Here is a 13,464-nt window from a genome sequence, read left to right as displayed (position 1 = left end):
TGGTGGCAAAAGTTTACTTCTTGGAGCTAGGCCAATTTCCAAGAGAGATGTGGATGGTCGGATGGCTATGATCTCTAAAGGGCTCACGTTTGATACCTTCTTGGAATTGAAGATATGGTTGAAGGAGTTCTCCATTAAGCATCATCGCCCTTACATCGTTGTTCACTCGGACTTGAAGAAGCGGTACATGCTAAAATGTGTGGATAAAAGGTGTCCATGGGTTGTCCGTGCAAGACCTTTCAAAAAAGGGCCCTCTTGGCACATAACAAGTTGTGTAGCCACTCACATGTGCCGGGGCCCGAAACTTGATGGCAAGGATGCGCAGCCGGACCACCGTCAACTCACATCCGAGTTCATTGCATACAAGCTCTCGGTGGAGATATCATCACTTCCTACCATGAGCATTAGGTCCGTGCAAGATACGGTGAAATCCCGGTTTGCCTACGACGTCAAGTACGGGAAGGCATGGAAGGCCAAACAAGCCGCATTCAAGATGTTGTACGGTGATTGGGAGGAAGCATACAACCGAGTCCCTAGGTTGTTGTTAGCGATGGCCGCAACTAACCCGGGCATGTTGCATGTGGTGGAGCCTTCCGCAACCAAAATGACATTGCATGAAGGTAAAAGAGTGAGGGTATTTCACCATGCATTTTGGTCATTCCAGCAATGCACGAGGGCATTCGAACATTGTAGGCCGGTCATAGCCGTGGATGGTACCTTTTTTACCGGGCAGTACAAGGGCACACTATTGGTGGCAATAGCAAATGATGCGAGCAACCGTTTACTACCACTGGCTTTTGCATTGGTTGAGATTGAGAATAATGATAACTGGCAATGGTTTTTCCATATATTGAGGACGAGGGTCATACCACCCTCAAAGGAAGTGTGTGTCATCTCGGATCGTCATCAAGGAATTCTCAATGCGGTGGAGCTTGACATTCCCGGGCATGCTCCCTTGCACCACCGATGGTGCATGAGGCATTTTTGTGCAAACTTCTACCGGGCATGCAAGAGCAAAGAGTTGTCTGACCTTCTTCAAGATTGTTGCCTCGCTTACTCTGAGCGCCGCTTCGCAAACCTATACAACGGCTTGCTGAAGCACAAAGACCTCAACGCGGGTGGTCAAGAGTTTATTCATAGACACCTTATATTTAACTCAAAGTGGACAAGAGCTTATGATGAGGATGGGAGGAGATATGGCCAAATGACAAGCAACATGGCTGAGTGCTTCAACAATGTGTTGAAGGGTGTTCGTGCATTGCCCGTGACGGCAATCATTCAATACACATTCGAGAAGTTGAATGTCTATTTCCAGAACTACACCGATGAAACGGAGAAGGAAATTGCTAGGAACTGCGAGTTCCCAACGAAGGTTGAAGAGTTCATGGAATTTCAGGCGAGGAAGGCGGACTCCCAAACGGCTACATGTTATGACAATGTTGACTGGGTTTACCAAGTGAATGAGCCGGGAGGCACCACACAAGGTGGTGTCCAACACGGAGGCCGGGCTTGCCGTGTGTCCCTAAAGACATGTGAATGCACATGTAGGAGACCCTCTTTGCTTCATTTGGCTTGCTCCCACTTGCTAACAACGGCACGCACTAGACGTGTCGACTACAATAACCCGCTCACCGTTCGGGAGGCCGAGTTCTCCATCGAAGCAACAAAGAGGACATGGGCTCCAAGGTTTTCTCCCTACATGGACCAATCACAATGGCCGGAGTATCATGGAGTGCAAGTTTGGCCAGATCCGGAATGGAAGGTTGTGAAACGTGGAAGAAGAAAGACAAAGAGGTATCACGGAGATATGGATAGATGGGGTCATTCGGGAAACAAGTTATTCCAAGAGGCTCGCGAGCCAACTAATTGTGGATCATGCAATAGTAAGGGGCACAATAAAAGGAAATGTACATCCGGCAAAAAATCAAAGGGCAATGATGCTAGCACAAGCCAAGCGTCAAGTAGCCAACAAGCTTCAAACCAACCTCCAAGTCATCAAACCCCAAGCCAACAAACCCCAAGCCAACAAACTCCAAGCCAGCAAGCTCCAAGCCAACAAACCCCACGACAACAAGCTCCAAGGAAACAAGCTCCAAGCCAACAAGGTCCAAGCCAACAAGCTCCAAGCCAACAAACTCCTTCGCAACAAGGTCCAAGCCAACAAGCTCCAAGGCAAGAAGCTCCAAGGCAACAAGCTCGTTCGCAACAAGCTCCAAGGCAACAAGCCCCAAGCCATCAATCACAATGGCGACAAGCTCCAAGGTAACCAAGGATTCATGTAGGGCTTAGTAGAGGTCGCCATGGTGGACGTCGGGGTACTAGTATGCTAGGATACCTAGCGGAGCCTTATCCGTATGTGACTCCAATATATTAATTGTATTGTACTTTCTATTTTCCTATTCCATGACTAACTTTGGTTTTTCAATTTTGTTTTCAGGTATGGCAACTCAACCCACCAAGGGGAAGGGGGCGTGGGAGGGAAATGAGAAGGGCGAGTCCGTTTGGGAGGAGGCTGTGAGGACGGTGCGGAAGAGGGACAAGGAAGAACTTGAGAGGAAGAAGAAGGAGGAGGAAGACAATAAGATGGCCGAGCGTGCCCGTATGCAAAGGGAGTATCGGGAATACATATGGCGCGAGAAGAAGAGGAATGAGAAGATCAAGGCCGAACGGGGCCGTCTATGAAGGAAAAAATTCCAGAAGAACTGGCAACTTGCTCAAATAGCGAGGGAGAGGGCCAATAGGATGCACCTAGAGGAGGTGGCTAGGGAGGCTGAACGCATCAAGGAGGAAAGAGCTCAAGCGGAAGCTGCAAAGACGGAGGAGCGCCACCATTTTTTCGACTCGGTGGTTCAGTTGGCTCGTGACATAAGGGAGAATGGAGAATTGACTGAAGAATCTAAGAAGAAGAAGGCGAGGGGGAAGGGAGCCTTTGCCGCGCAGTGATGTCCCTTTGGCTATGTTCTTGTTGTCGAACCTTTATGTTGTCGAACCATGATGTTGTGTGAACCTTGATCTTCTTGAACCTTCATGTTGTTGAACCTTATTGTAATTGGAACCTTGATGTCGTCGAACCTTATGTGTTATTTGAACCACTATGCTGTGTCCTACATGTTCTGTGCAATGTTGTGTTCAAAACTGTTGGAATATGGTAGAATTTTTCATGGTTTAGCACAAGTCAATATGTGGCGCCCATGGCACAGGCGCCACACTGGCTTCGACGCCACACATGCCAACTTATGTCAACTTACATGTCGAAAGCATCCAGGAGCTCCAGACGCCGTTTTGGCGACCCTCTTTGTGTGGCGCCGTGGCATCGGCACACATAGTGAAGTGTGGCGCCCTTGGCGTCGACGCCACATAAACAGGGTCGCCAAAACGGCTAAGTTCCTAGAGAATTGTCTTACAATATGTTTTGTACAAGAGAGAATAGCCACAATACCACTAGTGAAACCCAAAAGTTCCAAAATACCACTAGTGAAAACCAATGTGTCAAAATAGCACTCAGCTTTGGTTTTTCTTGCCAAAATACCACTATTCTCAAACTGTGACTAACATTCTCAAAGAAAGACAGAAGTGCCCTTCCCTTTTCAAACAAAGATAAATCACGAACCAGCACAAAGATAATGCTCTTGCCTATTCGATCAACTATCAAAGAAAGTAGACAGCACGATCTAACGTCTTGCACACACACCTATGCAACAAAAGAGAGGAAAAACTGGTGGGGTTTCTGCTGCACTTGGGGCAGTGGGGAGTGGTGACGGCAACTGAAGTGGGGGGCAAGCAGAGGAGGCAACGCGGTGGCCAGAGGGAAGTAGGAGATGAATGGGAAGAGGAGGCCGCCGGGCACGGCGAAGCGGCGGCGGCGCATGGGCTCTCAGATGGTGAGGTACGGGAATTTGGCTGGGTACAGTTTTTAATACGTAGCAGAATTAAAGGGTATGTCTGGTATTTCAAAAGAACTGATAAACTGACGTTTGTTGACTCACGGGATCTGTTTGACATTTAACGGGAGTGGTATTTTGGCATGAAAAAACCAAAGCAGAGTGTTATTTTAGCACTTTGGTTTTCACTAGTGGTATTTTGGAACTTTCGGTTTTAACTAGTGGTATTGTGGCTATTCTCTCTTTGTACAATCATAAGTGGATGTGTGGCGTCCTTGCCACGGGCGAGTGTGGCGCCGATGTGGGCGGCGCCACACATCCTGCCACGTCAGTTTCGAGCACACCTCAGCGTCGAGGGCGCCACGTTGGATGGGAGTGTGGCGCCGACCGCACGGGTGCCACTCGATCAGGTGTGGCATGCATGAAAAAGACGCAACACGAGGGTTAGATGAGTGAAATAATTTGGGCTAAAGGTCAGTCGCTATAGTTTCGGGTCTCACACTCTCGGGATTGAGGAGCTGATTTGCTTGGGCTTTGGCTCTGTTTCGTTGGGACGGACGGACGGGAAGCGGTTCCTTTGACTCGATCAATCCAAGCCAGTTCAGGGAGGGGTCGGAGTCGGAGTGGGGAGCCGACGCGGAGGGGTTGTCGCCGGAGCCGGGATGGACGTGCCGTGGCTGCTGGTGGCGCACGGGTCGCTGACGGCGCTGGTGGTGGTGTCGTTCCTCTGCGGGCAGTGGCCGATCTTCGAGGGCACCTTCGTCCAGAGCATCAACCACTTCCTCACCTCCGGCGCCTACCGCCACTTCCTGTGCGCGCTCCACGCCTCCTTCCTCCCCTTCTCAAGCCTTCTTCCGCCTCCCTTGCTCTTACTTACTGAGGAATCGCTTCGCGCAGGCGGCTCGTGCAGGCGTCGTGCGGTAATGGAGCCAGGGATCTCGTGCTCGGCGTCGAGCAGTACTGCTGCGACCGCCCTAACCCGATCCTGCAGGTACGCATCTTGCTCACAATCTACGGGCGTCTGTAACGGTAGCTGATATCCTGAGGAGATTCTTACTTTTGATGCTGCGAATTGTTTCTTGGGATCGGCCGACAGGGGATTGCTATCTGATGATTAATTGATTCGGAAAAGGTAGAGAGCTTGGTGAATCAGTGTGTGGTTGATTGAGTTTGTCGGGGCTTCTGGGGTTGGTTGTGATGATTGAATGATGAGTGATTTCGGTGGTTGGTTGGCTACAGACAGTGATAGGTTATGCTGCATTGTGTAAATGTACTGCATTATCTGCGAATTGGACGTGCACCTAAATGTTGCCAATTGAGAAGGGAGTACTAAGTTGTGTCAATTGCGTGGGTGTGAGGCGATTGAGGACAAGCCCACCTTCCTCCTCTATAGCTTTCCTTTAGTAAACAGCTGGGGGCTTTTGGCCCTTTATTCAAAAAGAAAAGTTGTGTCAATTGTGTGAAATTTTAAGGGGCTGTGTGCTAGCTACTTCTACATGTTTGGTGTATTATTTTCATCTCGGGGTTGGTTTGGGGTAAAGTATAAGTAATTGAAGAGTGTTATGGGGCCATACTTGTTCGGTTTTATCATCCACTGTATGGAAGCTCCGCTGAATTGGTGCATAGTTGGCGTGAAGCCGCATGAGTCATGGTTGGTGCATTTCAGTGAATTGACGGTGCTTTTGTCTTGTAATTGGATGAGTGTGTAAAGTGTGGGGAAGATAAAATTGATAAATCTCCTAGTTTAGTAATTGAGATGACTTTAGATCTTCACATCGACTCAATGGTGCATATTAGATCTACTACTATGAAATTATGATACACACATATAATGCGTCTATCCTAGTGGTGCCTTTTGCATTTATATCCCTGTGTTTAACAATGAAACGCTTAAGTAAATCACTATTTTTCCTATTTGTAATCGACGCATATGCCTGTATAAAACAATCACCACTTGACATGGCAAATCAATAAATAACAGTTCAAATATGGGGCTTACTGTTGTTTTGGATATTCCAATGGCAGCAATAAGCTCTGGGCCTCTCCCGCTAATCATGCAAATTTACTGCTTCAAAATGCCAGATCTGCCATTTTATTTTTGCCTATTTTGGAACAGGAACCTGCCATGCTCTTTATCAACTCCGCACCTTATTTACTCTCCTTTTGTTATTTATGCCGGTTGCTCTGTTTACTTGATTTGGTCTATGATAGCAGCATAACCATTAGGTGTCCTAATTTTTCTTATTTATTCAGCACCAATTCTTATTTGTGATTTTTCTTTTTTGCTCAACTGCAGCTTTTTTATGTTGCCATAATTGGGGGATCGTATATTATAATAGTGCAGACATCTTTCAAGTATATTCCTGGGTATTATGTGAGTGTATGGCACAGGTATCTTGTTAATTTCAACCAATTTGTGAGACATTCCCTTGTTCATTTTGGGCAGTGAGAGATCTTGCTCTTGCAGGTACCTGAGTATTGTGGTTGTTTCTATTGGTGCTATACTCTTTGCCCTCACTAGCTTTTCTGATCCTGGGACTGTTACGTCTGAGAATGTTTCTCAATATGTATCTGCCTATCCTTTTGACAACATTATTTTTGTAGAGAAAGAATGTTCAACATGCAAAATTATCAGGTACGTTTTCTCTCTCTAGAGATTAGTCATACCATGGCTAAATAATTAGAGGTGTTTTGGTGCTTTAAATTTTTCAAATGATTGAAGAGAATGGTTTTGTCATAGTACTTCAGAAGTAATTTTGGGAGTTGGAGAGGCGATTAACTTGGTGTCACTAGGTAGAAATCAAGTTTACTATATAATTTTGTAGAAATCAAGTTTACTATATAATTTTGCAATCATACTTGCATGGAACTTTGAAATTGTATTATTTTTCTAAAGGATGCGAGCTTCATAAAATGGTAGCCTGTTGTGGCGGGGTCATATGGTTTCGAGTGGGAAAATCGTGCCCTACAATTTAAGTTGACACAGAGTTTTTTGTACATGGTTTTAGTAGAACTTGTAGATATATTTGATGCTAATCTGGTATCTATGCAAGTATACCTTGCAATTTTGTAGACTAGTTAACTATGAGGAATCCAGCATAACTGAACAGATAAATTGTTATTTTGTTCTCTTTATCGAGTGTTCTTTATATCAAACACCTTTTTATTTCATATCCTAAGAATGGTTCAATGATATGCAGACCAGCCAGGGCAAAGCACTGTAGAATATGCGACAGATGTGTGGCTCGATTTGATCACCATTGTGGATGGATGGTACTTGTGTTTGCTACTTGATGCCTGATGGTATTGATTTTACCTTGTTTGTGTCCTGACTCCTGAATTTTCTGTGTTGATACAGAATAATTGCATTGGGGAGAAGAATACTCGTTATTTTGTGGCCTTTTTAGTTTGGTGAGTTCTTATTTTCTTCGCTTTGTTCCATGTTTCCATTTATTTTGGCTACATAGGTAGTCCCTAGAGTTGATGACTCCGTGTTTCCATTTTCTTATCTCTGTGCTAGTCGAAGTTTACTTTTCTTTCTTAGCTTCATCCTCAATCCTCATAACAGAACAGACTCTTTACTTTTCATTCTCTCCATCAGTATTGTCTCAACTATCAGTGCCATGGAGACATTAATAAACTTGACGTGCCACTTGGCATTTCAAAGTAGATATGTATAGCTGGGAAATTATTGGGAGCTAAAACATCAAATGAGAAAACATCATGACTGAGGATGTGGCTTTCCCTCTAAACTATTCAGCAATAATTTCATAGACCATTTACTGTCCAAGTGCAGTTGTTTAAAGGATTATGCTTGAGCAGTGGTGCCAGTTATTTCTAGCCAACCGCAGTTTTAGAGATGTAGTTCATTATTATGCCACTTTTGATTTTGAAACCTACTCTAATGCTAGCATATTTTCATAGTACATCAATGTGTTTGGAATCACAAGTAAAGTTAGCTGCTGGGTAGCTCACAGATCCTTGATCTTTTCTGGCGACTTTACGTTATTTATTATTCTCTTCCTTGTTCATTGCAGGCACTTTCTTTTATGTATGTACGGAGCAGTTATCCTTGCCTTCATTATTGCTGGTGAATTAAAAGTCAAGAAAGTTATCTACATACTGACAGGTTGTTGTTCTGTCTGTTTTAAGAGCTCACACTCTTGTCCAACAGGAATCTCTTCATATGCTACGCTTAGCCTTAACCGCGTATGCAGGAATGTAATCTTTTTGTTCCATTGTTACGTGAGATGATAAACTCCTTGTTTTGGTCTCTTTTTTCTGTTGGGTTTCATATCTAGCCTACCCCAACTTGCTTGGGAAAAAGGCTTTGATGATGTTGAATGACTTGAATGCACCTTGAGGAATTACACAAATCATGCCACATAAATTATAGAACATCATTTTTTTTGTAAATTTCATTTAAGCATTATATATTCCTTTCTTCAGGAATTGGACATTTTCAGTTTTCTAATGAAGTGTCCTTTGAATTTTACAGTTTATTACGGTGTTGATAATTCATTCTCTGGCCTATTTCCCCATGTCGCACAGGTATGATAGAGGAAGGAAATTGAAGTTTTCAAGTCCATCAGCATTCAGCACCCCATTCATTATCTAATTAACTCACATTTTTTTGCAGTGGTTGCTTGCTGTGCATAACACACAGATACTTTTGGCTGTATTTTTGGGCATAATAGCTTTGCTTCTTGGAGGGTTTTGTGCTTACCATGTACACCTGTGCTTATCAAATACAACAACAAATGAGGTAAGACTTTACCACACACTTGTGGCCCTTCAAATAAGTATTTCTCTTTACTGAGAATATATATTCAATTTAATACAGCAATCCCGTGAGTTGAAAGTTTCATCTCTCGCCAAATGTAATTATCAAAGAACCATCTCCTGTTAGCATCTGCATAGGGATTACTTGTAGATAGGAGAAAAAAATAGATTTTCTTTAGATAAATCATCTTAACCATGTTGATGTTTTTTTATTGGAAAACTGTAGGGGAGGCTTCTGACAGTAATGTTTTATTAATAAAAAGAGTATTTTCAAGAAAAGGAAAATATACATGGAGGGGGAAAGCGCAGAAGGAGACGTAGAATATGCGGGGCTATACAAATGACTGCTTCATGTTGATATTACTATGCATCTCTCCAACGGAGACCTAAGTGTGTTGAGTAATGAAACCAGTAATCCTAATGAGGATGAACCAAGTTTGAAGCATGTTAGAATAAAATAATAAGAAGATGACCCTTGTGGATTTCCTTTCTTCTCGCAAACCTTATCTTGTGAAAAAAATCCTGCAGTCATTCAAATGGCAAGACTACATCTTCTGGATGAAGAAGGAGAACGCAGCGAGAGCTAGCGCAGCCGTCCTGAAGGCGAGCATCAGCGGAGCTAGCAGCGAAGCGCAGGAACCGGCACCAAGCAAATGGAAGACGTTCTTCTCAAGGTCCCAAACACCGGCCGAGGAGCCAGTCGTGAAGAACAACATATATGACGTGGGATGGATGAGGAACCTGTGGGAGGTGATTGTCCCTTTATCAGAGCGGAGGTCGTTCTCGCGTAGGAAGTCTGATTGAATTGACATGCTGTCGCGACTGTTGTATGACTGTGATGTTGTATATCCATGCCGTTGTAGACTTTTGGAAACATTTTCCCATCATAGTGTACTAGAGAATGACATGTTGTTAGGATACTGTAGATCAGATTCTCTGAAGTCGTTCTTTGATTGTACCCTTCCTGAAACAATAGTTTTGACTTTCAGATACCTTATCCGGGCACCATATATCTTGGTCTCGCCTTGCCTGGGTTGTTTTCCTTTCAACATATATGTTTTTCACGGGAATCGAGAATTTAACTGCAGTAATTTTCTTTTCTCTGCTGCAAATGTATTCACTCTGGAGAGGTTTAAGTGACTGCTGGCTTGTGAGTGTGTTACGAGTATTTGATAAAAGTTATGACTGATAGTACCAATGATTATAGCTGGTAGGAAAGACTAGTTAGGCCTAATTTGATTTTGCTAAGCTGTAATATGTCCTACTGAGCTTGGAAGGAAAAGACACACTGAAAGATATCAATGAGGACAGAAGTCTCGTTTTCTCTCATCCTCTATAGAACTTCTGGCTGGCTGCAGAAGAATCTCCTACTACAACTCCTGATTCCTTCTGTGCTATTATTATCCCAACAAAGAATGGAAGGGCGTCTTCACCCGTCAAGGAAGCGATGAAACTCTGTGCCCCTGAGCGTCTCCCTCACCTCCTCCCAGTTGTCCACCAGGTCCGGGAGCGGGCTGGTATGGATCTTCACGTGCCTGCTCGACAGCGGCCTCACCGGGACTCCCAGGAACTTCTGCACACGAGATAGTGCCTGCAACCAAAACACCGCACGCGTTAACCCCCGATCGAGCGTCTTGGTCAGCTGGGAGTGACAGTGGGCAGATTCTTCAGTTACATTGTCGTCGCGGATGAGGTCCTCGTAGTAGAGGATCATGTGGCGTGTGGCACGGAATTGACGCAGGCAGGCTTCCATGGACTGCTCGGCCTCTCTGATGCTTGGGATCAGAGATGACACGTCCAGCTCCGGTCTGAACCTCGCTAGTATCTCAGCCTGCAAAGAACCAATAGCATGTAACATAAAATTACAGTACAAACTGAGGAGCAAATTGTGTCGGAAACTTTATCTGAAATTTGAGTGAGACTGAGAGATATTACCTCCTCTAGCGAGTGAACATGAGCTTTGTGGGTGCCATTCAGCTGCTTTGTTCTTCGGTCATAGTCGTTGGCCAACACTGAAACATGCCTCCTTAATGTATTTCTCCTGAAGAGAAATATCACCATGACACCCTTTTTGTTCAGATAGTTGACAATGTCATGAGGATAGTCCAGAATACCCTGCAAAACATGGAATGTGCCAACTTAATAAGGCTATCTTCATATGTTTCCACCTGTACTTTGTTAGTTTAATAGAAAGAATAGTATAGCTGTTTCAACTCATCAAATTCCATTATCTGTCTGCCACATGTATACTACATGTGTGAGTTGGGTATACAATGACTTGAGTATGGATCTGAATTACATAAATTTAACTCGTTAGCAATCTGAACATATGTAGCTTTGATTGTTGCATGGTTGCTGCCTTGATATTATCGCCTACCATTTCTTCCTTGCAACAAATGTAATTTAAACTATATATTTCTTATTTTCTGCAAGAACAAAATACACAGTTTTTGGTTTGGGTTAGCTAAATGGGTCGATTCGTGCAAATAAGACCCCAAATATCATAAAACCCCAACTATTGGGTTAGGATTTCACAGAATGACAGGGGAATATTATCACAAAACCACAAATTTTGGGTTAAGCTATTTTATAGAACCCAAATCTCGCGGCATATGTCATTTCAGTGTTTCCGGCATGCCAGGCCCACAAGTTGTATTGTGTGGTTCGCCTAATTTTCCCTGGCAAGTCAGGCCAAAACCGGACTCGACCTGAGGAGGCTTGGCTGGCCTAAATGTGCTAAAACTTTGCCAGATTAGTAAATGAACTTGGATTGACTACTGTATATTTTCAGATTTGTATGAACTTCCAAAAGGTACGAAAAATGCAAAAACTTCAAAACGGCTCGGCAAACGTACCTCAAAATTTCCTGGTTTACTTAGGTAAGGTATTTGGAATTACTGCAGTTGTTACAGATTTTTGAGAACTTCTCCAAATTTTGGCCAAAACTTGCAAAAACTTCCAAATGGATAGTTAAAATGAGCTCAAAATTTCCAAGTTATTTAGGTGAGATAGTTTGCATTGTTATAAGTTTTTTTATTGAAAACTTCAAATTTTGTAAAAATCTGGAAAACTTGCTTAAGTCCTAGTCCGCGGAGGAGAAAACAAGGTGAACTAGCCACTACGCCATGAGTTTTCTAACTAGTGTGGGCCTGGCGTGTGAGATGCGTCAAACAGCCTAAACCATGAGATTTCAGTTCTGAGAAACAACTTACCTCAGAAGTTGTGGTATTAGAATAAAATTCCCTTGAGATATGAATTTGTGAAACTGTAACCCCAATAGTTATGATTTAGTGATATTTTCTCATGCATTGAGATATCATGCGTTGGTAGTTAATTAGCAAGGATACTTAGCTTGCTTTATGAAGCCTAGAGCAACAAAAGCAATTTGAACTTCAGAAGCAGCTAAAAAGTGCGAACTTCACAAAAAGCTACTAAGCCATCAATGCGGAGGGGCCAACGCGTTGCTGTTGGTGGTGTCTTAGGTGTTTTGCAGATCAAGTTGATGGGCACGGCTGTTTCTGAGGACTCGGGACTGGAAATGGTTGAAGTGCTTTTGGCTTAATTTGGCATCCTTTTGCACTAGCTGTAGTTGTGATATAACTTGTCAGTAACTGGTTGGCTCAGGTATTGGTGACTCTGGCCTACTAGTTGTTTCAGTTGCAAGGAGCTTTATCTTTTGCGTGCTTGGTCTGGTGGTGGGATATGGCCAGGTGTCGTGTTGAGACTTATGTAGACTGTGTTATCAGGCTTCATGAAAACGAAGTTGGGGGCGTGAGCTCCTATATTTCGGAAAAAGAAGATTCCCAATATATGTGAATGCAATGATAACTTACCTGATTTAGCATCCACTTCAATCCGAACGCAGCAGTGCATTCATTTTTTGCCGCACTGGTGCGCCAATCCAAATCATACAGCCTGTCAAGCGTCCTCAAGATTGACACAATATCTTCTCTTCGCTCTCTCACAGCAAAGATTTCACCATTTGAGCTGACATTGGGATGGCTGTTCAGCAAAGTCTCGAACCATCCGCTGCCCGATCTTTGCATGGATACAATGACAAAGAAACGAACCGGAGTGCATGCGCATTCTCCCCTACGAATAATACAAGAGTTCAGCAACATGAATGGATCAGAAAAAATGAACACATGATATGCATTGCAACAAATGTATGGCTGTGTGCATGAACTCATGCAGAGGCAGGGGACACAACCTCTCGTTTTTAAAGAAGGGTGAGATACAGACGAGATGCTATCTATCTAGACATAGAGGAATTTACCTGTCATAGCTCATAGGTCTTGGAAAATGCACATATCGCATCTGCCGATATGGAGTGACTGAAGCAGGTCTTGAGCACAGAACTTTTGTTCGTTCTTCTGCATCGTCCATTTCTTCCTCTTCATTTTCTAAGGCTATCTGAGTGAGGGAGAAGTAGCAGACGTAGAAACCAAATAGCGCAATGAAGAAGACGAGCATTGATCGTAGAGGAAACACTGTCCCCTTTGAGCTTTTCAATGAGTACATGATCTGCATGCACGTATGAAATGCAGTGACCAAACTGTAAAATTGAACAGGTAGAACAGAGAAACGAAATTGGCTCCCCATTAAATTGCTACCATTTACATCATAGAAGTTATGCTGCATCAAACTCGTGTTAACCGGTTTCCACATGTGTGGTATGAAAAAGGCACCATCTTGGTCCTCACTGCTAACCCCGCTGCATTGCAGTTCGTTTATAGAATTAGTAAGGTAGGTCTTCAGCCAGATATACAGATATTTCAGATTCAAAAGTTCTTTTTTTCGT

The 13,464-nt window shown here is 43.7% G+C and overlaps 2 protein-coding genes across 2 annotated transcripts; one reads left to right on the top strand and one right to left on the bottom strand.

Annotated features, from left to right (window-relative positions):
• Positions 1-4,505: 4,505 nt before the first annotated feature.
• On the top strand, positions 4,506-9,745 carry LOC124682072 (probable protein S-acyltransferase 17). The gene is made up of 10 exons (XM_047216824.1): positions 4,506-4,692; positions 4,779-4,872; positions 6,178-6,272; positions 6,349-6,516; positions 7,082-7,154; positions 7,240-7,292; positions 7,919-8,010; positions 8,380-8,432; positions 8,521-8,646; positions 9,192-9,745. Exons 1-10 carry the CDS (start codon positions 4,544-4,546, stop codon positions 9,465-9,467), a joined length of 1,179 nt encoding a protein of 392 aa, XP_047072780.1. The 5' UTR covers positions 4,506-4,543; the 3' UTR covers positions 9,468-9,745.
• A 347-nt stretch (positions 9,746-10,092) lies between these two features.
• LOC124682071 (nodulation protein H-like) lies at positions 10,093-13,193 on the bottom strand. The gene is made up of 5 exons (XM_047216823.1): positions 12,940-13,193; positions 12,497-12,755; positions 10,599-10,778; positions 10,339-10,494; positions 10,093-10,254 (listed from the first exon to the last, which is right to left on the bottom strand). The coding sequence occupies exons 1-5, from the start codon at positions 13,191-13,193 to the stop codon at positions 10,093-10,095; spliced, it is 1,011 nt and encodes a 336-aa protein (XP_047072779.1).
• Between the last annotated feature and the right edge of the window lie 271 nt (positions 13,194-13,464).

This window comes from Lolium rigidum, unplaced genomic scaffold (genome assembly GCF_022539505.1).
Source record: "Lolium rigidum isolate FL_2022 unplaced genomic scaffold, APGP_CSIRO_Lrig_0.1 contig_67230_1, whole genome shotgun sequence".
NCBI classification, from domain to species: domain Eukaryota; kingdom Viridiplantae; phylum Streptophyta; class Magnoliopsida; order Poales; family Poaceae; genus Lolium; species Lolium rigidum.
This window is presented reverse-complemented; position numbering and strand designations above follow the sequence as displayed.

Bases quoted from the DNA above. Each gene is read 5' to 3' on its own strand.
- LOC124682072 (XM_047216824.1), top strand. From the start codon at position 4,544: ATGGACGTGCCGTGGCTGCTGGTGGCGCACGGGTCGCTGACGGCGCTG. The intron at 6,273-6,348 runs GTATCTTGTTAA...TTGCTCTTGCAG, and splicing joins TATGTGAGTGTATGGCACAG to GTACCTGAGTATTGTGGTTG. The intron at 8,011-8,379 runs GTTGTTGTTCTG...TGAATTTTACAG, and splicing joins AGTTATCTACATACTGACAG to TTTATTACGGTGTTGATAAT.
- LOC124682071 (XM_047216823.1), bottom strand. From the start codon at position 13,193: ATGCAGATCATGTACTCATTGAAAAGCTCAAAGGGGACAGTGTTTCCT. The intron at 12,756-12,939 runs GTAAATTCCTCT...TATTATTCGTAG, and splicing joins AGACCTATGAGCTATGACAG to GGGAGAATGCGCATGCACTC. The intron at 10,255-10,338 runs GTAACTGAAGAA...TTTTGGTTGCAG, and splicing joins ACCTCATCCGCGACGACAAT to GCACTATCTCGTGTGCAGAA.